General features: G+C 48.1%; 1 protein-coding gene across 1 annotated transcript in view; it reads left to right on the top strand.

The window, feature by feature from the left end:
* Nucleotides 1-2,678: 2,678 nt before the first annotated feature.
* Nucleotides 2,679-20,995, top strand: part of ABCA12 (ATP binding cassette subfamily A member 12) — a gene marked incomplete at its 5' end in the record, with an annotated part of 82,052 nt that continues 63,735 nt past the window's right edge. Inside the window, 3 exons of the mRNA XM_082763953.1 lie at nucleotides 2,679-2,747; nucleotides 6,932-7,025; nucleotides 19,554-19,701. Coding sequence (XP_082620079.1) covers nucleotides 2,679-2,747; nucleotides 6,932-7,025; nucleotides 19,554-19,701 — 311 coding nt within the window. The remainder of the gene's footprint in view (nucleotides 2,748-6,931; nucleotides 7,026-19,553; nucleotides 19,702-20,995) is intronic.

Here is a 20,995-nt window from a genome sequence, read left to right as displayed (position 1 = left end):
GCGTTGTCTGGATCCAACAAAATGAAATCTGCTGTGCCTTCTGTCTGTAGCTAACCTGGAGCAGTGTCCTGAGGAGCAGTGCTTGTTTTTCACCCACAGACCTCTCTCATAAGGATGGTTGGTAGAAGAAACACCAGTGTAGAGCTGGGAGGTTAGGTGTTTGAGTTCCTTCACATCACTATCTAAATTTTACAAGGGAAGGCTTAAGCTTATTTTAGCTCCAGCTCCACTCCCATCACTGGAATGTCCAATCTATTAGGCTCAAGGTATGTGGGGCAGGAACTGCTCCATCTCTGTTGCTATTCCCATCTTTGAAGTATTTCCTAACCAATCCAGAGAGGTTGTTTCTCTTCACTGAGAACCACTTCTCTCTCTTCCTCTCTCTCTCGCCCTCATTCAGCGCTTTTAGCCACCCTTAGATCAAAGCTGCTCTGCTCCAAGGTCATTCTGGCTGCTATGGTTGCCTCCTCCACTTGTGTTCCTAGGTGAAGTTTGGCAAGGATTCATTCAAGATGCTCCTCATTTTTGAGGCACCGTGTTGACTTGTGGTTGGAAGAAATGCCACGTAGAAGCTTCTCTGATCTCCTGTGAAAGACGCTGAGAGTAGCAAAGTCTTGCACAGGTTGCCTAGGTACTGAAGGACATGGTGGTGTGCTGCTTGGCTGGGGTTTTGTTACCCATTAGGGGTTGATTTCATGACCTTGGCTGGATGTTGGGTGCTGAAGGTAACCCTTATCTTCCAGGGTTTTTGTAGTATAGCCATGTTTGCTCAACTTTCATTTCTTCTACCTTTATTTTAGCTAGTCAGGGAGGTTCAGGTCTGATTGTGTCATATCTGAAGTAGCTGGGGCCAGGACAGCATGTGGTGGGCATCCACTGGCAGGGTCCCGTGTTCTGCCCCAGGTGGCACAGTGAGCTGAACAGGGTAAAAATAAAGGGGACAGAAAACCGGGCAGCCCTTCGTCAGCCCGTGGGATGCTGCCAAGAATGGGAACAAAAGCCATGACAAGTGCTCGGGGGTAATTAGAGCTCGTGTAATCGCAGCCTGCTGAGTTGCTTTGCCCAGCTTACCCACTCATGAGCTTTCATCAGTGGGCAGAGAGCCCTTGGGCACTGGGGAGCAGAAGTTTCTCCATCCAGCGTCGAAGAGAGTCAATAGTTTAAGGAGGTTTCTAACGTAAAGCTGGTCACTGGGAAACGCAGCAAAGCTCCTGGCGTCTGTTCAAAAGGAGCAGCGATTCTTGTGTGGTTTTCCCCCTCTCATGTTGGATCTCCCATTCCAAAAACTCTACTTTTTTTCCCAGCTGGGAGGCCGGTATTCCTGTAGCCCTGGGGGGAAACTGAGGCATGGGATGCACGTTTAGGCTCACTGAAAGTTTGATTCAATTTTGGAGAGAGATAAATATTTGTCAATTATTTGGGGAAGCTCATGTCTGTTCATGAACACATTTGATAAACCGTATTTCTAGCAAGAGATTTCATTCTTCTTGTTTCATTCCCCTCAACATCTGACCTGTACCTGAAGTACGTTGGCTTTGAGGGCAACCTCAGTGTTAGCAGGTGGGGTCCTTGCGTGTCCGTGGTCCTCTCCGGGAGGGATCAGAAGCTCTGCTGGATGACCAGAGCTCATTAGGCAAGTCCATATCTGGTTTCAACACTCACACTTGGTACAATCCCCTCTGCTGCTAGTGCTGCCCTCTGTACCTGCAGCTCACTCTCTCCTTTCATCTCCAGCTGGTTTTTAAATGTCTCACCAGTAGCTAGGAAAAAAAATAATCAATAATCAAGTGAGTAATAACAGCACTCGAGCCACACTAGTGCTCTGAAATCTTTGTGGGCTCCCGTTCTGCAATCCCATTCCCACTGGATGCGATGTGTTATATTGAATTCAATCAGTTAGAGCACCAGGGCTGATCTCCCTGGAAGGAGAGGGAAGATGCAGGAAGCTGAGCAATTAGATTTTCATTTATGTGTTTTTCTTGTTTTAGTCTGTGTTTTGTGTTTTTTTTTTTTTTTTTAACTTTTATTTAATTTCCCTGGATGGGTAGGTTTGAGATACTCAAAAGTAGTAAAGAAAAAAAAAACCACAAAAAACGAATTCCAGTTCAGCAGAGCCAGGAAGATGCAAGCTGTGGGTACTTTGTTCTTCCCGGCCCTTGCCTCTGAACTTGGGGAAGTCAGAGCGGCCTGGCAAGCAGCCTGACTCTCTGCTGTTGATGACACCTCCAGCGGGAGCGGTGTGTGGGTAGGCAGGTAGTTTCATCACAGGGAGGAGGAGGAGGAGGAGGAGGAGGCATGCATCACCTTTTGTTTAAGCAGAAGCATCTTTTTGGAATGCCATCCATTTTATCAGTTAGGGCTTGAACAAAGAGCAGCCAGGAGAGGCTGGATATTGTAATTAGCACAAGTGGAGGCAGGCTGCTGCGTCTGCCTGCCTGCCTGGAGAAGAATAACCTGTTGAATTTGCTAGGAGCTATTGCTGCGAGGACAAGAGCTGCAGTTACGGGGAGCACAGCAGCCACAAGCGGATGAGGTAGCTGCTTCAGAGCTATGCTGTGGGGAAGAGGCTCAGACACTGGCCACTGGACGCCCGTTTGGGTTAGAGCCTCTGCTTTTGCCTCCTAAGCCCGGGGAGGAAGAACACGCAGCCGGCTCCCGTTGGGTTGGGACGGCCGAGGATGGCTGCGCTCTCCCAGCACCTGAGGATCCTGCTGTGGAAGAACTGGCTGAGTGTCAAGAGGCAGCCGGTGAGTGTGAAAGCAAAGCCGTAGAGGAGGGGGAGCTGGAAACCACAGGAGCTGAGGAGCAAGAAGGGCACGGCAGGAGAGGAAAGCCACGGTGTTAAACTAGAAATGCTTGGAAGGAAAGAGACAGAGAGGGAAGGAGGGGAATGGCACGGAAAGAAGAAAGGTCATTGTAAGCCAAAGTGGCTGCATCTCGTGTTGGAGGTCATGGTGAGGGCTCAGGAGTCCAGACTGAGTAGCAGGGATGCTGCTGATGGTCCCTGCAGACAAAACCCTCCACAAACTCACGGACAGACCTGAATTAAGGCTGCTCCAGTGTGAGCAGTCCCCAGAGTCTGTGTGCAGCCTCTGAGGAGTCCCTGCAGTCTGGGGACAATGAGGGTGTCATTACATAGAGCCATTTTTAATGGATGGACAAAGAAAAAAGTGGCTCTGAGAGGTGCAGGTGGGACAGATTTCCAGCACAGTTCAGTGTGTTGCAAAGCAACCACACCAGATGTTTTTATCCCAAAATCAAGCATTGCTAAGGATGTCCAGAAGGGAATCTGAACTGCGGTGTCACGGAGGCAGTGCTCCTTCAGGTGGCATTGCGTGTCCGGGCAAAGCCTGGCCGGTAGGTTTGTATCAGGAGTTTTGCTTTCCATACAGCTGCTCTGGCCTTTCAGCAGAAGCACGCTGCAGTTCCCAGACTTGGGCTGCAACCCGTCCTCTTGCTGGGAATCCCAGTGGGATGGTTTGTAAACTCTGGTTGCACGGGAAGCCTTGGCAGGTGCAGAAAGGGCAGAGAAGAGGAGATGTCGGAGAAGAGCCACGTGGGCAGTGCGATGTGGCGATGGAGTGCAAGACCTCCCAGCACTGCGCACATCTGCAGGGTCGGCTGTGTGCCTGCTCTGCCCTGCCTCTTGGGTTTGCAGCTTCAAAGAGGGGCTGAGTTCATCTCCCCAGCAGCTGCAGTTGGGCTGTGCTCCTCAGAGTTAAGTCTGTAGCTGCTGTGAGAGATACAGGAGGATATATTTTTCTGAGATATAGCGAAATACCAACAGATTATCTCTAGTTACATGACCAATTTCAACAGCCTTGTTAAAACCAGAAGGCTTGGGTCTCTTTCAGCTCCTGTGTGCCCGCAGTAAATGCTTACATAAGCCCTGGCCATACAGCCTCACTTGCTGTAATTCTTCTTTCAGTTTCCTGTAGGGATGAAACATCAATTCTGTAGGATGGGAACATCAGTTAAAACAAAGTCTGGACACCACTTATTGTTTTAGGGCAGGCGTTCTCTCCAGCCCTCCTTCCGTTCCCTCTCTTGCTCCAAATTAAGGAGCTTGCTGGGAATGCAGCAGCTGAGAGGAGGTAAACCCAGAGCGCTGCTCCTGAACGCATCCTGATTTCTCTATCCTTCCCATTTCCAGCTTTGTTTTTTTTAACCTGTGTGATGTAACCGCACTGGTGGACCAGGCTTTCAGGCAGCTTGTTTTGGTGTGTGCTTGCTTGGCAGGGGAAGCTCTCTGTTGTCCTTCTTTGCTTCCGATAACCCCAGAAAGTGGCTGCTGCTGCTGCAGTGGTGCTCGTTGCCCTCACCAGGTGTCACAGCAGTCTGACACAGGCCAGCCCCTCTCCTTCCACAGCCTGAAGTGCTTTCCCATTGCTCCTGCTCTGTTTATCAGTCTATCCAGGGCCGGCGGACGCATTTGATTCTGCCTTCTGCTTTACACTTTATTTCCTCTGCACACTCTCTGCAGAGCCCCTGGAGAGATTGTATGGGGGGAGCTGCAGCTTGCTTGGCCATCAATTTGCTGAAATCAGCTGAAGCTCTGCATCCATAACCAGGGAGAGCCTCGGCACAGGTTGCTCCTGCTGAGCAAGGACTGGCCGTGAGTGGAGGTGGCAGCCTTCTGGGGAGCAAGGTTCGGCCTGCCTACCAAGGGGAATTGGAGAAATGGGGTCCTCTTGCACTTTTATTGCTTTCCATCTCTCACTTCTATGTGGCTTGGTTATTTAAACAGACACAGGAGGGAGCGAAAACGTGCCTGCATCCAGACGTACCAAGGTCTGAGCAATTAAGTCTGCTTTTAGCAGTGAAATAATCCAGCAACCAAGGGATTATGCAACCTGTGGCACAGTGCTCGGAGTCCCACGAGCCAAACTGGCATTGATTATGGCTCCGCTCAAGTCAACGTGTTCTACCTGCAGTCGGTTTGGCCAGGCTGCTTGGCTTGTTGTTGTTAACTAGAAGTGCCTGGGACAGTGAGATCGCTCTGTTGTAACTGCTGTACCCAGCTACTATTAAATCCAATTAACTCCCAGCACGGAGATACAAAGGGAAGAGCTGCTTGGGAGTGGAAGCACCATTTTAGCTCCAAATGGGGAGGCACAAAGACTTCCCAGAGCCGAGACGACCCGTATTCATTTCCTCCACCAAGAATATGAAAGATGTCTTGCCCTTCCTTTAGGCAGCCTCTGACTAATATCAGTTTCTGTGCTGTTACCCCATAATTTTCCTGTAGCCTACGTGGTGCTAACCTAGGAGGATACCTTAATAATGCTGCGTGCTTGGGAACTAAGCCAAGTTAAATACTGTATTTGGGGACTGATTACAGGGAAAGCATGTGATATATGGAAAAAAATATAAAAAATGTTGGTTTCAGAGATGAATCTTGTTATTTAGCATATATATAAAAGGAAGAGGGGGGTCTGTAAAAGCTGAAATGCTGCTGAACGTTGAAACTATAGGAATACCCTCTCTGAAAGGATGTGTTAGGAGTGCCTTGTGTTTGACAGCTTCCCTATTTTGTTCCCTATTTTGGGGCACGAGTCGTGCTCCCACTGCCGTGGCTGTGTGTCATCTCCTTGGGGATGATAGGGAGGGAGTTGCTGTGAAACAAACCTCTTGAAGTTCAGTTGCTCTCTGGGATTTGTTTGTCTGTTTGTTTGTTTTTATGTTCCAGGAAGCATTACGGGAAATGAAAACACTGTTATGGGCTTGGAATTACCTTTGGAAAAATGGGTTTGGGTAATATGTGCTGATCTGAAAAAAATAGCGATGCAACAATGAAAAATGGGATGATTTTGAAGAAAGACATCTCTGCAGTTTCAAAAACTGGCATGAAGATAGCACGGCAATTTTGCAGCACAGGGTACTTTGAGCTTTACTGATGGATGGAAAATTCTAATCTAGTAGGCACAGTAGCGAGCTAGCCAGCTAGTACAAAAGCAGTTAATTATTTGAGAAATTGCATTTTCTTAGCTTACAAAACTCCCATGCTTGCAGTTTTAATACTGACTTTGGGCCTCCTACCTAGATTGGTTTGCTGCACTGGATGATTAGCAGACTATTTTCTTCATCCTCATCCATTGAAATGGTCAGCTTTCATGTCAAAGCCCAGAGGTCTGTAAATCTTCGTATTTTTTCTGACATATTATGCCAATTTTACATCATTTCTCTTCCATCGCAGCTCACTTACGTAGGCTGCTCCAGTTTGGAAGGGGAAGGGTACCAGGGAGTTAGGTTGCCGCGGTCAGGAGCTCACGTGAGGAGTTCTGGTGGTTGGTGATTGAATGGGACTTCTCCAGCTGGTTACACAACTCCGTAAATCCCTTCCTTCACCATGCTTGCTTCCACGCCTTGAAAACAAATACCAGGAAAATCCTCTTTCTTTTGGTTGTATTGTAAGGCTGAACCATTTGTGAAGAACAGTGAAAGTTTTTGGGGAAAAAAAGTGCCGTAGCCTTGTCATTTCAATGTCAAACACTTCCATTTTGAGCTATAGTTAATCATATCAAGGTCACCTTTGCCAGTCATTTGAGCAGTGCCATACACAGAAAGTGAAACTCTTCCCATTTTGACTCTTAAGTCATACAATTGATGCATCCAAAAGTCTCGTGCTTGTCAGGGTGCTTTTCCTCTTCCATAGCAGTGTCTCAAATCTGTGCAAAACTGTGTAAACAGCCAAGCTGAAACACAGGAAGGCTTGCGTTACTTTCAGGCTCATTATTTGCTCTTACGATCATATGTGGTTTTTCTTCCTGCATAGATAATACTTGGGTTTTAATAATATGTGCACCGAGACAGGCATTATTTACAATGCATCTTATAACTCATTTAGAGTGGTACTTGTACATTCCAGACAAGCTCTGGGACACATCAGCGCGACAAACGTAACCGATATATTTTCATTGCTATTTTATAGGTATGGTCGTTCATTTTAATTTCCTGGCCTGTGGTTGTTTTCATAATCTTGGCCATCATCCGTCTCAAATTCCCTCCAGAACCACAGCCAAACTGTAAGTAACCGGTTTGCTTTTATGTCTTTGGGGTTTAGTTCTCATTTCAGTGACTGATGTGTTAATTTGATGTGTTTTGTTACTTTTACAAATTTGGTTCTTTGTAGTTTCCAGTGGAGACTTCCTGGGATGCAGCATGCTGTAAATAAAATGTCTGTGTTCCTCTGAGGTTGCTTCTATTTATGTTTCTTTTAAATTAGTTTCGTAATTAGAAAACAACTTTGCAGAACAGTCTCATCAAGATGCACTCAGGTACTGCTGTTGTAGGCAGCAGTATAAACCTACATGATAAATTGAGGGACAAGAGAGCAGCTGGGAGAGATCTTATTCAGCAACACGACCAAGGGCATAGGCTTCAAGTGAGGTTATGAAGGTAAAAACCACGAGGTTGGGCATCGTGAATGATTTCACCTTGTTTGCTACAGGCAAAAAGCTCCTCTTCAGCTGAGCCTTAGCAGTGTGTGCCTGGACAGTGGGAGCTTGGCTCCTGGCACACCATGGTGCCTGTGAGCCCTTACTGGCAAGTCCCGGAGCTGCTGGTGGGTGGGTGAGCAGTTGGTGGTGGCTAAACGGGTGAAGAGTTTTGCACAAGCTGGCTTTCGCTTGTAGGCTGTGCCTCCTGGGTCGGGAGAACACGTGTCTGCACCCAGAGCGTGGGTCTGCTTGAATCTGCTCTAAAAACTCACGCTGAGTTTAGTAAATACACGTCACCAGCAGAAGACATAGGCCTGTCATGCTCTCAAACCAGGCAGCGTCAGTTTATGAAATTACATGGTAAAGCAGAGCAAGGAGTTTATCCAGACAGAAGCCTTCTGCCTTGCCCCAGTGTTAACTCTGAGGTGGATCCAATCCCTGCTTCTGCCCTCTGTAGCCTCCCAAGGCAGTCCCAAGGGAAGGGAGAGGACTGGTAGGAAGGGCTGGCCCCTCTTTTCAGCAACAGCCTGCCTTTGTGTTGGGAGAAATCAGTCACGGAGCTGTACCCTTTTTGTTACCCCCTCGTTAGAGACCCTCAGCCTTATTGCAGAGCCCCTGAAAGTGCCTGCCAGCCTCTTGCTTCATGTTGCACATCTCGGTTGCTGAATCACATCCACGTGCTGCAGCACGGAGCTGTTACTGACAGCCACAGCTTCCCAGCACGGGGTAGGAACAGGCCCTCCAAAATTGCCCTTACCAAAAGATTTGCAACACCTGACTCACAGGGGAGGCGCCCCCTGGCTGACCAGCCTCAGGCTGGTGTTGACTTGACGAGAACAAAGCTGTGGCGTGGGCAGTGCTGGGTTTTTCTCTTTGGGGGAAGGAGGCTGAGGCAGGGGGAAGAGGAGACAGGCTGACAGCAGCAAGGACGAGCAGTTGGCTTCCAGTCTGTAGCTATCAGGTGTGTAAAATGTGGTCATGAGAGATTTGTACTCGATGGCGGGTGCGCACTGGAAACGTTCCAACCTAGTTAATGCGCGATTCTCTGATTAAAAGTGTTTCAGTGTTTCTGAATGATGTATGAGAGAGGGCCACGCTGTGACAAACACCAGACAGGCAATTAGGATAGCCCTCGTCAGGGTAGGCTGCGAGCTCTCTGGGACTAGAGGTTTGTGTATCTAATTTGTAGGCTGTGATGGAGAGCCGGAGTGAAGGACTTCTCTGGAAGCATCTCAAGGTCTTTAATGGAGAAGGGCATTCTTGCTGTGTTAGGGTGGTCTTTTAAACCCAAACCCATCTGCTGCCAGTGAAACTCCTCTTTAGGCCTGTGAGATATCTGAAGTTCTGCCCAAATTCCCTTGAACCAGTTGGAGCAGGCAAGACTGGGCACGCTGTATTTAGTGAAATCTCCAGTTTTTGCCAATGGCAATCCTCCCCCATGGCTCCGTTGGTTGCACTCGCTGTCCGTGAGAGCTCAGATAAGGTGACTGTCAAGAGCACCAGCTGGATGGTAAAATATTTATTTTACTGTACGTGGCTATTAATTTGAATGTGTATTTTTTTGAAGCGTGTTTGCTCTGGGTGATTGCATCTGTGAATTACCGGATCAGGAGGAATGTTCCGAGCAGCAGCAAGTAGCTTCATCAGTTGGACTTTGCAGGAAGGGGAAAGATTGGACAGCATTTTGGGGCTTGTTCCCTCTTCTTGCATAGCTGAATTTGGGGGCAAGCCTCAGGACCTGAGCGAGTGTCTTTCTATCATAAAGTGGGTGATAGGAACTCTAGTGCAAGGTTTTGTACTGGAAAAGATGTTAATGGTTGTGGTGTACTCGTGATCCAGGCGTTTAGAGGCCATCTAAGAACCCAAAGGGGATGGAGAAGAATGTTGATGGAAACATTGAACAGGCAGTTCCTGCTGCTTTTCTAGTTAAATAAGAATACCTCTTGAATGTTGGCCTCTTTTTTGACAACTAGACAAAACGTATCACCTTTTTGCTTGAAAACAAAAAGGGAAATCATTCGGGAGCTTTCTTGGGGAAAAAAAAGATGCACGAAAAAGCTGGGTGGACAACTGTAGAGTAATGATTACAGGAGGGGGTTTTGTTCGCTTTCAGTGGGAATTAAATCCACGTTATGCTGAGTTCCAGTGCCTCCCTTAAAGGACACAATCATTAAATAGTGACAAGAAGCTGTTGCCAGTTCTGCTGCTGTCAAGAGCTTATTGCAGGCAGACAGAAGTCAGGAAGCATGGAATCAAGGGCACAGAGATAGAATATGCTCCTCAGATGCTGAGTTTTGAAGCCTTAGAGACAACCCCACAGAAAACGTCTGGAAGCTTATCTCGTGTATTCAGGGCCGCAGCAAGATCATGAAATCTACAATTTGCTCAATTAAAACAGCTCAAGTTCAAGACAGTGCTTCTTAAAGATGCCTAAAAGACCTTCAATGAATTGAGGATTATTTAGAGAAATTACCTAGCAAGAGCTTCTTGTGAGAGCAAGTCACTTGCTTCCCTTCGTGTTTGTGTAGCACCTAATGCAACGGGATCTGGTGCTGGGCTGAACTCCAAAGAGAAATGACATGCTAAATAAATATCACCAGTCAAGAGGATGCTTGTAGGAGAAGAACTGAGGTAAAAGAAGGAGCTAAAATCCATCTGATATGTAATTTGCTTCATGATTGAAGCCTCTAGTATCTAAGAGAGGAAAAAAAAGAGGAAAAGAAAACTCTTCCACGCAGGCATCTGTTCGATGATGTGTTTCCAGGTCAGCAGAGATAATGGGCAGGAGAAATAAAGATTTGTTTCTCTGCATAGGCAGTTGTGATGATCTGAGTGTCTCCCCAAACCAATTTCCCATCCAGCTCACTGGGCACATCCCAGTCATGGCTTTTGATCTTTCATTACAGCCCTCGCATGTGCTGGAAGGTGCTGGGATGTGCTGCGTGGCACGTGTGGAGCAGGAAGCCAATGAACTGCCTTGGAAGTGTCTTCCAGTCTTTTGTGCCTGTATCACAGGTTTTCTAGAGTGAGTAGGGACAAAAATCTTCCATCACGACAAGTTTCTGCAATTTGGGAATTGTGTGAGCGATACAATCTGTCCCTCGGGGCCCAACCCACTCAGTCTACAGGGAAGCCCAATTAGGCTCTTTGCTTTAACTAGCGCTGTCACACCCCGTCACACCCTACCCGCCTGCTTTCTTCCTTTTCTGTTCTCCTTCTTTCCCCTCCTGTCAGTTTGACCTCATCATTATTCTCCATAGAAGCTCTCTGGGGTGTGGTGAGTTGCCCACTCATTTTGAAACCCTGCTCTTTATGGAGAAAATGTGGCAGGGACTTGCTCTCCTTTTAGACCCAAGGTCTGCTCCCCCTGGCCTTACCAGGGATGGAGCTAGATGTGGGTTGTGAAAGCCATGCCTCATTCACAGACGTTGTTCCATCTTCATGGCAGGGAGCTGTGCTCTTGGCTCTGGTCTGAAAATCCACCAGACTCCTCCTGCCTGAACTCTTCTCTGGGGAGCACATCTTGCCCTTCACCTCTGCCCCGAATTTTCACCCAAATTTCATCACCTCCATGGAGATGCTTGCCTGGTGGATTTCAGTCACTCTGAGATGTTTGTCATGGGCTCATTAGCAAAGTGCTTCACCAGGCTGCTCTTTGGAGCCTTTACTGGGGGATAATGGGATAGCACCAGACTGTGTTCTGGTACCAGCCCAGCTGTTTAGGTCTAGTTTAGAGCCAGAGCTGCGTGGCACAGGAGCAGACATTCAAATTCCACTCTCATTCTTGGCTCCAGGACTTGTAGAAGAAGGTCTCCGAGCTGTGCTGCATTCAGTGGCACTGGTAGCTAGGACTGGAGCAGCTCCAGGACTTGTTGGGAAGATCAGGATGAATCCCAGAGCGCAGATCGGGCAGTGTAGAGGAGAAGGATAAACACGGGTAGCATCCCGTGCCTCTAGCCCTCCATCCCCACTCCCACACATCTCTCTGCCCTCTGGCTGCTGCAGCAGTGAGCTGGTAAGTGAGCAGGGAGCCCCTGCCATAACTGCAGACCTCAAACCACGGCTAGCTCTGACAGTTCCCAGCCTCAGTCCTAGCTCAGAAGCAGAAACCCTTACACTAACCTCGTCCCATAGTTAACAGAGGAGCTTGAGCTGGCTGAGTTCTCCCTGTGAGAGGTGGCTGTGGCTGCCAGGAAGACGTGTGAGAGCAGCTAGCGCCGTGTCCCACCTTGCTCCATGCCTTCCTTCCTCCGAGGTACCATCCTGGAGGTGAAAAAGCTCCCAGAAGATGCTAAACACTTTTAAAGGAATTCACTTCAGAGTCGGAAGGACCTGAGCTCATCTCTTTGCCAGTAGTGTGGAAAAATTACTAGGTTCCCATGGTAATTACAGGTAGTTGGGATGGTGGCTTAGCTACCCAGGCTGCTCCATTCATTTGGTTAAGTCATGGGTGCTTATGCAAGCTGGAATCCACCCCAAAGGTTCAACCTACTCTGTTTACAGACAGGCACACGTCAGGCTCCCAGCTCTGCCCCAGCATTTGCCAGTGCTGGAGCAGCCTCATTCCTCTGTTCCCTTTTCCTTGCAGTCTCTGGTTACCTTCCCCTCTTCGCTGTCAGTTTTCTCCCCTTTTCTAGACAACACCAGATTTGGTCTGTGCTCGGCTGCAGCGTGATTAGCACAATAGGCTCTTCAGGTCCCTCCTCCAGTGTCCTTTGCTTTAGTATGAAATTTATTTTGTGCTGATGCCGTGCCAGGCAGGCTGCCATATAACACTGTTTCATTGCAACAGTGCTGAAGGGGGATATGAATCTTCCCCCACGCCTGCTGGAAGAGACACAGGGAGGTGGTGCTCGGTCCTACAGTTCCCTGTGACTTGCCCAAGCTCCCCCTGAACTCAGACACCTCTAGCCTAGCAGTCCTCCTCTTTCAGTTTGAAACCATTGCCCCCTTGTCCTGTCACGACAGGCCCTGGTAGGAAGTCTTTCTCATATATATTTTATCCATTGTCAGGCTGCAATAAGGTCTCTCTGGAGCCTTCTCTAGGCTGAACAACCCCAAATCTCTCAACCCTTCTTTTATAATAACACCCATTTCATAAATCTGTGCCTTCATTTCTTCCTACAGACTTCCTCCTCGTGAGGTGTGACTGGAGGATGTTGAGTTGGAGGTGGGAACTCCTGAGTTGCCAGGATTTTTTCTTCCCACTGCATTACAACAGGGCCTTGGGGCAGCCACTTAATTCCAGTTGACTTCCTGAAGCACCTGCAGCCGGGTGCCGGGACCTAGAAGCACAGAAGCATTTTTCCAAAGGTGCTGAGCAGTTTGGCTTGCACTGAAGTTAGCAGCTGTAAACGAGGTCACTTTGTTTAAGGAGTCTAGGCATGGGCTCTGGAAACTACCTGGCAGCACTCACCATTGAGAGACAGAAGTTTAGTAAACGCAGCTTTTGTGCATTTTTTTTTCCCCAAAGTCTAGATCTGGATTTAGGATTTTTTTGGTTCCAGCTTCTGGGTGAGAGATGTTCTGCCTGTTCTTTTAGGTCCTGCTTGTGCAGCGTCCTGCTTCAAAGCAAGGTAGCTGTATTATACAAGACCAAGTTAGCCTTGTTTGTGTTAAGTATTGCTTTTCAAAGGGTTGGTCTACAGCTCCCACTCTGTGTGGGGAGCTTCAGTCAGAGGAGCATCTCTGCACAGGGCAGGGAACCTCTGGTGCCATGCCTCTGTCAGCTCTGCCCTGTGGAGCAGACATCAGCTCTGGCATTTTCCCATCCAGACCTCTTAGGAGGTTTCCATCTCCTTTCCTTTCTCCTTTGTGTTGGGTTTGGAGGTTTTCTCCTCCCTCTACACCTGCTTTTTCTCCCACTCAGCTTCCATTTTTATGCTCGCTCTCTGCTCTTTATTATCTCCCCGATCAGTACGCGAACCCAATGCATTCGTATCCAGGTGCTGATTTTTAATTTATTAAATAAGGGGGTGGAAGAGGTGAAGGTCTTTGGGCGAGCAAAACAAGCTTGCCTAGTCTTAATAAGCATGGAAGCAGTTACTGCCTGCTCTGGGCTGGTCTTATTATTTGCAGAGCCTGAAATGCTGGAGGGAAGAGTTGGGCAATGAAATGCTTCCTCCAGCGAAGCCACCGACACAGGGAGGAGCCTCGCAGCGAGCTGTCTGCTGCTTCCATCTCGCCGTCGTAGGCAGACAACCGAGGACATCGTACTGTTGGCACGGTCAGGGAAACGAGTGATGTTGCTGTGAAGATTAAAAAAAAAAAAATAATCAAGTGTTTGAATCTCACCTGGCCACACCGGGCTTCTTCCAGGTTGAATGGAAGCTGGCATGTCAAAAACCAGGAGCTGGGTGATGGGTACACGACTTGGAAATCAGGGCAGGCTGGGCACTATCAGAGGTGGAGCAGTGTGTGTGTAATAGCTGCTCACAGCATCTTCTCCTTCATCATGATCTGCAAGGGGGAAATTAAAAACCAGCACCACTTGGAGCTGAGGGAAGGGTGGCTGAGGATGGCGCTGCTTCAAGGCCAACAGCAATGCAGGAGGCCCACAGGGAGCAGAAATGCCCCCGATATGATGGATACTGAGGGTGTTTGGTGTCCTGCGACTTCGGGGTGAGCTCAAGGGGATCTCTTCTTCCAGTGCCGTCTCTTCAGCGGGGGAAATTGCAGGGAATAGGGTGAAAGAAATCAGAAAGAAATCACCTGTTAGCTCTGCAGTGCTGTAAAAATCAGCTTTGTCATGCAAAAGGCAGCAGTCTAGGGACAGTGGGAGTGTGATACCAAACCATTAGCTCTGACCCAGCACAGCTCTTAAGTATGCCTTTAACCTGAAGCCGGAGTAATCCCATTAAAAGCAGCAGGGCTAATCACTCCTGTGCCATGGGCTTTGGACACACGGAACGAGATTTGGGCTGTACTGACAGAACTGTAGCACTTACTGTCTTCAACAGCTGTGCAACTTCTGTGGGCGTTGATCTTGCAGGTGTGAAAAAGGTGGAGGAAAGCCTCAGGACCTGCTTGACCAGGAGGCGACCTGCTCCCATCAGAGACCTCAGTCCGAGGTCACTAGGAACATGAGGGCCCCTTTCTCCAGCTTCACGGTCAGACACGAATTTCAGAGCATGTGAACCTCTCTCACAACGTCACATCAATATGAGTAATGCAGCAATTAAATAGTCTCTTTCCATAGATGAAGGGATAGGCCACTTGGTTATCTGGGTCATTCTTCAGACGTGTTAAAAAACAAAACCAACAAACGCTTCAAAATTAATGTTATCCCATAGATTTGGTGGTCACAGTTCGTTTTTGGAGAGCTATCAAAGCTCCTGGCATCGTCACAAAGCTTTCCACAAGCGATAGGCAATGTGAGTTGGTCAGAAATAGACGTGAACAAAGCTGGAAAGGTGCAGTTGTGTGTGGTTGAAGAGGAACAACATCAGTCAGCGTGGCATGAAAGAGGTGTGCTCTTTGTCTTTTTGACTCTGGGTGTGTAACAAGGTGAAGGAATAAAGTTTAAAGCAATGCTGTGCAACTATGAGAAAGATGAGAAGGGAAGTAAGAAGGTTGGATGTGGCCAGCTTCGTTAGACATTTTGCCTGGAAAGCTGGGAGGAGGTCACCACAGCAGTAAATATTCTCCTTGTGTGCTGTGTGAGTGCCTAGATAAATATAAATCACAGCTGATAAACAGTCAGGATCGCTGCTCTGGGTTAGACCCTCTGCTGCTGCTCAGGGTGATTGAGGGCGTGGAGGAACAAGGAGCAGAGTGATTCTTCCACTAGAAAAATCTTCAAAGGTTTAAGGTTTCTTCACCCAGAAGCTGAAGAGGTTGAGTCCAAGTATTCCTGCGTCAGCAGCTACTGACAATCTGTTTTTGGGGGCTTGTCTAATTTGTTGTAGAATGAATGGCTGCTGTTCAGCACGTATCACAATATTTTGATAGGCCTTCAAAAGGGGCTTTCTCTCCTTTTTGCCTGCTGCCTCATGGTCTCATTGTGTTTCTTTGTCCTGTGCTGCAAGAAATGTTCAATTACCCTTTTCGTTATGGATCATGATATTATTTCTCTATCGCACCACTTTTTGGACATTTTTTTCTTTGCTGCAGAGAGCTGGTTATTAAGCCTCTTTGTATGATACAGCAGTGATTGAGTGCATTTTCAATTAAACACAATACATCCTAATGAAGTCATTAGCTCATTATTTTCTTTAATTCACCAGTTGGGGAGTTGAGATTTGTATGGATTTTTTAATGAACAAAGACTTACTGCTTAAGGTATGTGCGGTATCGGCGTGTGAAATCTCAAGCCAAGAGAATTTTTTCATGCCCAAGTCGTGATAGGATGCTAAACTACAGGTGGGCAGAAAACAGGAAAAATCAGCATGTTTTTTTTTAATTATTAATAAAAGAGGAAAATAAGTTAATGTGCCTAAATTCATGTAGGGAGTAGCCACTCATAATGGAAATCCCATACCTTTGATGTGAGGACAATGGGATATGGATTTTGTCAAGTTTTGCAGGATGGGTGGCAGAAGTAGGTAGGAAGTCCTAAAAGCAGAAATATCATGTGGGCAGAAAAGGGAGAAGGAATGCATGGGTGATGTTTTGGAAGGAAAAAAGAGGTGATGGTGCTGTGCCAGCACCCCGCTAGCTGCCCCAGTCCTTGAACCAAACAGCTCCACGCAGCCGCTGCAAACGCATGAAACCCCAGCATGATGAAAGCAACATCATCACTGCAGCAAGCTAAAACATGGTTCATTTAGGTTTGGACATTTCAGTCAATTTCAATTAATCTTGTAGGTCGTAGCGAAATAGTAATTTTCATCTGTCTTGTATGACATTTATTATTACCCTGGCATTTTTCAGCATTATTCTACGCAGCTCCTTTACCTGGAGAAAACAAAATGTTTTGCTTGTGTTGAAGTGTGTCGGGATCTCACCCGTTTCAGCAAGTAAAAAGAAATCAACTTGCTTCATTTTACTCCAAATGAAAGCAAATGTGGAAATGCCAGGATTCCCAAAGGAATGAAAGCCTCTTTTCTTCTCAGCTCCTGGAGATACGGCCGGGCTGGGTAGGTGCTAATGAGCAGGGAGAACCAGGCAGCCCATGCTGTGCTGAGCCCTTGGCTTCTTCTGCCCTTCGGGATGCCTGTCTGGTTTTCTTCAGATTTGGTGCCTTTCTTTCAACAGTGGCCGAAAATTAAAGCACTCCACAGTGATATGGGATAGCAAAAAAAACATCTACCCTTGGGCTTCCGTTGCCAGCCAGCCCAAAAGTCAGTCTTTGCTAATAGGATGCAGCTCTGGGCCCAGGTTTTGGTTGCAGACACAGCAATTTGTGAGAAATCTGTTGGGGTGACCTCTGTTCGGGGCTGAGAAGGGGCAGCAGTGGGTGCAGCGATCTCCACATCTTGGTTTATCAGCAGCAGAGTGAGATCTTCCAAGGACAATCGCAGTTTAAAGTGTTTAAAGGTAGTGAACATGATAAAAACTGATGTCGTGTTGAGGATCTGTCGTATCTCAGGATCATGAAGGTGGGGACTACAGGGCAAGAGAAATCTATTTTTCTTGGAAGTGGCATTGCCAAAGACTTCCGTGGGAGAAGGAGATGCATTAATCTCTTGGCTCAGCTTCTCACCAGCTTTTTTTCTGAGTTCCTTCCTCTGCAGGACGAGAGGGAGTTGCAGGGAAGAGCTCTGAGGCTGCACCGTGTTTGTCTGGGCTCGGGCTCCCAAGCCAGCCGTGCTCCCTGCAGGGTGCCTCACGCTCTGGCTCTGCTTCAGCCCAGACATTTCAGATATTTCGGTGCCTTCTTGAAAAGCTTCCTTCACTCTCAAACCTGGCAACATCTTCACAGGCATCGTGCTACCACCAGCACTTCCAGCAGCACTTGCAAACTCCGGGTCATAAATTTCTGCCTCTGTAGTTTTTAGCTTGCTGTTTAAAAAGAAAGGAGAAGAAGACGCTGATATCATCGCCGCGTTCGTATGCCATACACCTTGCTTGTGATACAGCGACTGATTGTATAATTGTCCTCGTAGTTCAAAGCAGACTCGGAGGCTTCGAGTCTAATTTTAAAATATATCATCACTGCTTATATCTCAAGGAAATTACTTCTGCTTTGGATGCGGCAGGAACTCTTGTATAATTGTCTCTGTAAACTTCGTGCCTCTCTAGTGAGGAACACTGCTCCCCAGGCTGCTGGCCACGTGCGTGTGTTCCCCACCCCGCTGTCCCGCTGAGGGATTACACATTTTTAGCTGCTCCAGGTCTCCTGAGAGACGTGACCTTGCTTGCTGGCCCTGGTTAAGGTTGGTAGCTGTGGATGGTGGTAGAGGGCATAGCCCTTGCCCTCCTAGCTCCTGTCCGTCTCACTTCACTCCTCTTCTGCTCGCCATCCCGAGCCTCGCGGCTCTCCAGCTCTTTGAACCAGCGTTTTGTAGACGTGCTGACAAAGCGAGGGCTGTGGTGTGCGTTCTTGGACTGGGGCGTGAGTCGATTGCCTGCAAGGGGAAGGAGGGTGCAGGAGATCAGAAGGAAGATGAGAAAAACACCAGGGTGTACAAGAGCTGTAATTGGTCCTCCCAAAGGGCCAACATCCCAGACAGGGCAGGGGATATTCACAGAAGGATGCTGCGAGATTAAAGTGCCCTACTCTCCAGTTTCCCTCATGGGCAGCAGACTTAATTACCCTTCGAAACTTTTAGAGCAGAATGTATTTGGGGCTTTGGCCTCGAACCCAGAAGGACTGCCTGTAGGGAGAAGGGAGCTCTTGCGCTCTCCTTGGTGCTCTGTGATCACGGGGAGCTGACTCAGCCTGCCCCATAACTCCCGGTGGCCTGGGGGACGTGGGGAACAGGTGAAGCTCTACCTGGTGGGACATCTCCTTCAGCTTTCTGGGGCACTTCTCTGCTGAGGGACAGGAGAATCACACTGCCACCCAAAACAGGTGCCTTTGTCCCTGCAGGAGTACCTGGTGCTATCTGGCATGAAGCAGTGGGAAGTCTCCTTTGAGGACACTGGCAGCCGTATGCTCCACCTAACACTGCCATTCCCCTCGGGAATATCTGGGTTTTGACCAGTGCTCTAACTGATAAATGCCCTACAAACGTGGCGTGGTGTCTGTGTTGGAGGGGTTAGAGATAAAGCTGGTCCTGGGCAAGAGTCACAGGTCATCTGTGGAGTCTGAGCAGCAAGGTAATCAATTACCACAAGCCTGCCTGCGGGCCCTTTGTAAAGCTGGCTCCTTTCCATCGGAGAAATAATAGCCATGTCCTTTGCCAGGTAATTTTCCAAATGATTATTTTAAATAATACGTTGCCGTGATCCAGCAAAAGAGTTGTGAGATTTATTAGAGCATTTGTCACCGCGAGGAGACGCATTTGGTGAACTCTGTGGGCTGGCAGTAAGCAGCGGGGGGCAAGTGGCACATGAAACACTGAAGTCTCTAATTGCTCGGGTCCTCGCCGTGTTTGCAGAAATGGGAGACAGGGACACGCATCTCACCCCGCAGCGCTGGCTGCCAGCATCGCAGGTCACCGAGCAGATGGCACTGGAGCTGCTCTGAGATGGCAGGAGGCATGGAAGGAGTGGTGATAGATTGCTCCTCTGCCTTCCCTGGGCAGCTCTGCACAAGGAGGTTGTCTGGTCCTGGATGTGTCGCCCCTTCCTGTGGCAAAATCTGAGACACGGCCCTGTTGTAATAGCTTGGCTTGAAGCTGAAGCTTGGGTCTTTGCACAGGAACCGATCCAACCAAGTCTAGGAGAACGTGTTCCTAAGGATGCTTCAGGTTCCTATGGCCATGTCTTCTTTTATTTAAAAGAAAATAATCTTGCAGTTGCTTTGGGACTGACATGTATCTACTTATAAACAGATAGCTTGACTCTTTTTCCTATTAACTAGCCTTTTGTGGTTCTGTTGGTATTGAGGGGGGTTTTTAGAGGCATTTTACAAAATGGTGTTGCAAAGGCGGAGTGAAAGCCTCAGTGAAACTGAGAATCAAGCCCCTGGTTTGTGCGGAGAAAGTAGCACGTACTGATAGAATCACATAACAAAAAATGTATATCTGCATCGTAATAACATCATTTTCTGTCTCCCCCTTCCTCCAGGTTATCTCGCACCCCGAAACCTTCCTAGTGCAGGCTTCTTCCCATTCCTGCAAACTGTGCTGTGCGATACAGATGCCAGATGCAAAGGCACGCCATACACACCAGACGATCTGCTGCCAAGGCTTAATGACATCTCATCTCTCAAACTGTAAGGGGATCCGGCTGTAGCTGGGTGTCACAAGCTGCAGAGCAAAACTTGCTTTGAGGTGGAGGGAGCAGCCGTGCATGTGTGTATGTGCAAGTGTGTCCACAACAGCTGGCTCTCTGGTGTCTGGTATAACAAACAGATCCAGTTTTAGATAGCTGAGCACTTAGAAATGAGAATATGGGCTGCAATGTGGGATGCTTTAAAAACGGTCATATTAGGGACAGCTATCGGTATTGTGTCAATTGCTTCAGGCTTGACTGTAGAAGAGAAATTTACTTCCTGAGGAAAGTGCCTCTGATGACCCAAATTTCAGAAATCAGAGCAAAGAAATTTTATTTGCATGATTGTGGGCTGGGTTTTGCAGGGCATCAGCTGCTAAGAGCAAGCCCAGTGGGCTGGTCTGCCTTCTGTGGTCATCAGCTCAGGTCACTTAGGGTAGAAGTGGCAAATTCCTCAACAGCCCTAGTTTCGGAGGCACATTTGTTCTGGAGTGATTGCTCTTTCAGTAGAGCCTCCAGGCTCCAGCCAGAATGGGTGTTCTCTCTGCAAACCATTAAACATATAGGCAAACAGATGAAAAAATGAAAGGATTTTTGCCCACAAAAGCATGTAGATTTGCAGAGCGGAGCTGGCCGGGCATGTCCCGTTGGAATACTGGTTTCTGAAATTGAAATGTGCAGCGTGGGGATTTCAATCTCACTGATGTTCCAGTGGAAGCCAAGTAGCATTTGCTTTGAGATGTGCCAGCCAGGGTTGTTTCTACATTTTGGCTGCCGGCTTCTGGCATGCCCCTGGGGATCATGCAGCCCTGAGGCCTGGTTTGTGGAGTTGAAAATCTGTGCATCCCACATCCAAGGTCCCCAGGTGCTCGTCCTTCTTTTCAGGCGAGAGGTTGCTCCGGAGTGGCCATGTCAGAACCTCAAAATCCCTCTCGGCCAGAGCTTGAGTTTGAAAAGCTCAAGTGGGCCCCAAGACTTCCACCAGAGAGCCCCTCGGGCAGGATCCTGGGTGTGGTGGCTCCTCAAGGGTTCTTGTTCAGCGCAAAGAGAGCAGAATTTCTAGGGGAATGTCAATGGTCAGGATCTCTCCGAAGGTTAAAGAGAGTCTGCATGACTAAACATGTGGGTGGCTGAATTTACACAAGGTGAATCCTAATCAACTTCAAGGTCACGCAGCAGACAAGGGCAGAGCCATGGAGAGACTGGATGCCTGGATTCACAGCCCTTCATTTCCTCAGTGTCATTATTTTCCTGGGCACATTAAACAACATTTAATTTGGAGCATTGAAATAAAG

Source organism: Aythya marila (assembly GCF_965140915.1).
Source record: "Aythya marila genome assembly, chromosome: 6".
NCBI classification, from domain to species: Eukaryota; Metazoa; Chordata; class Aves; order Anseriformes; family Anatidae; genus Aythya; species Aythya marila.
Note: the sequence above shows the minus strand (reverse complement) of the source record. Positions and strands in the feature narration are given on the sequence as shown.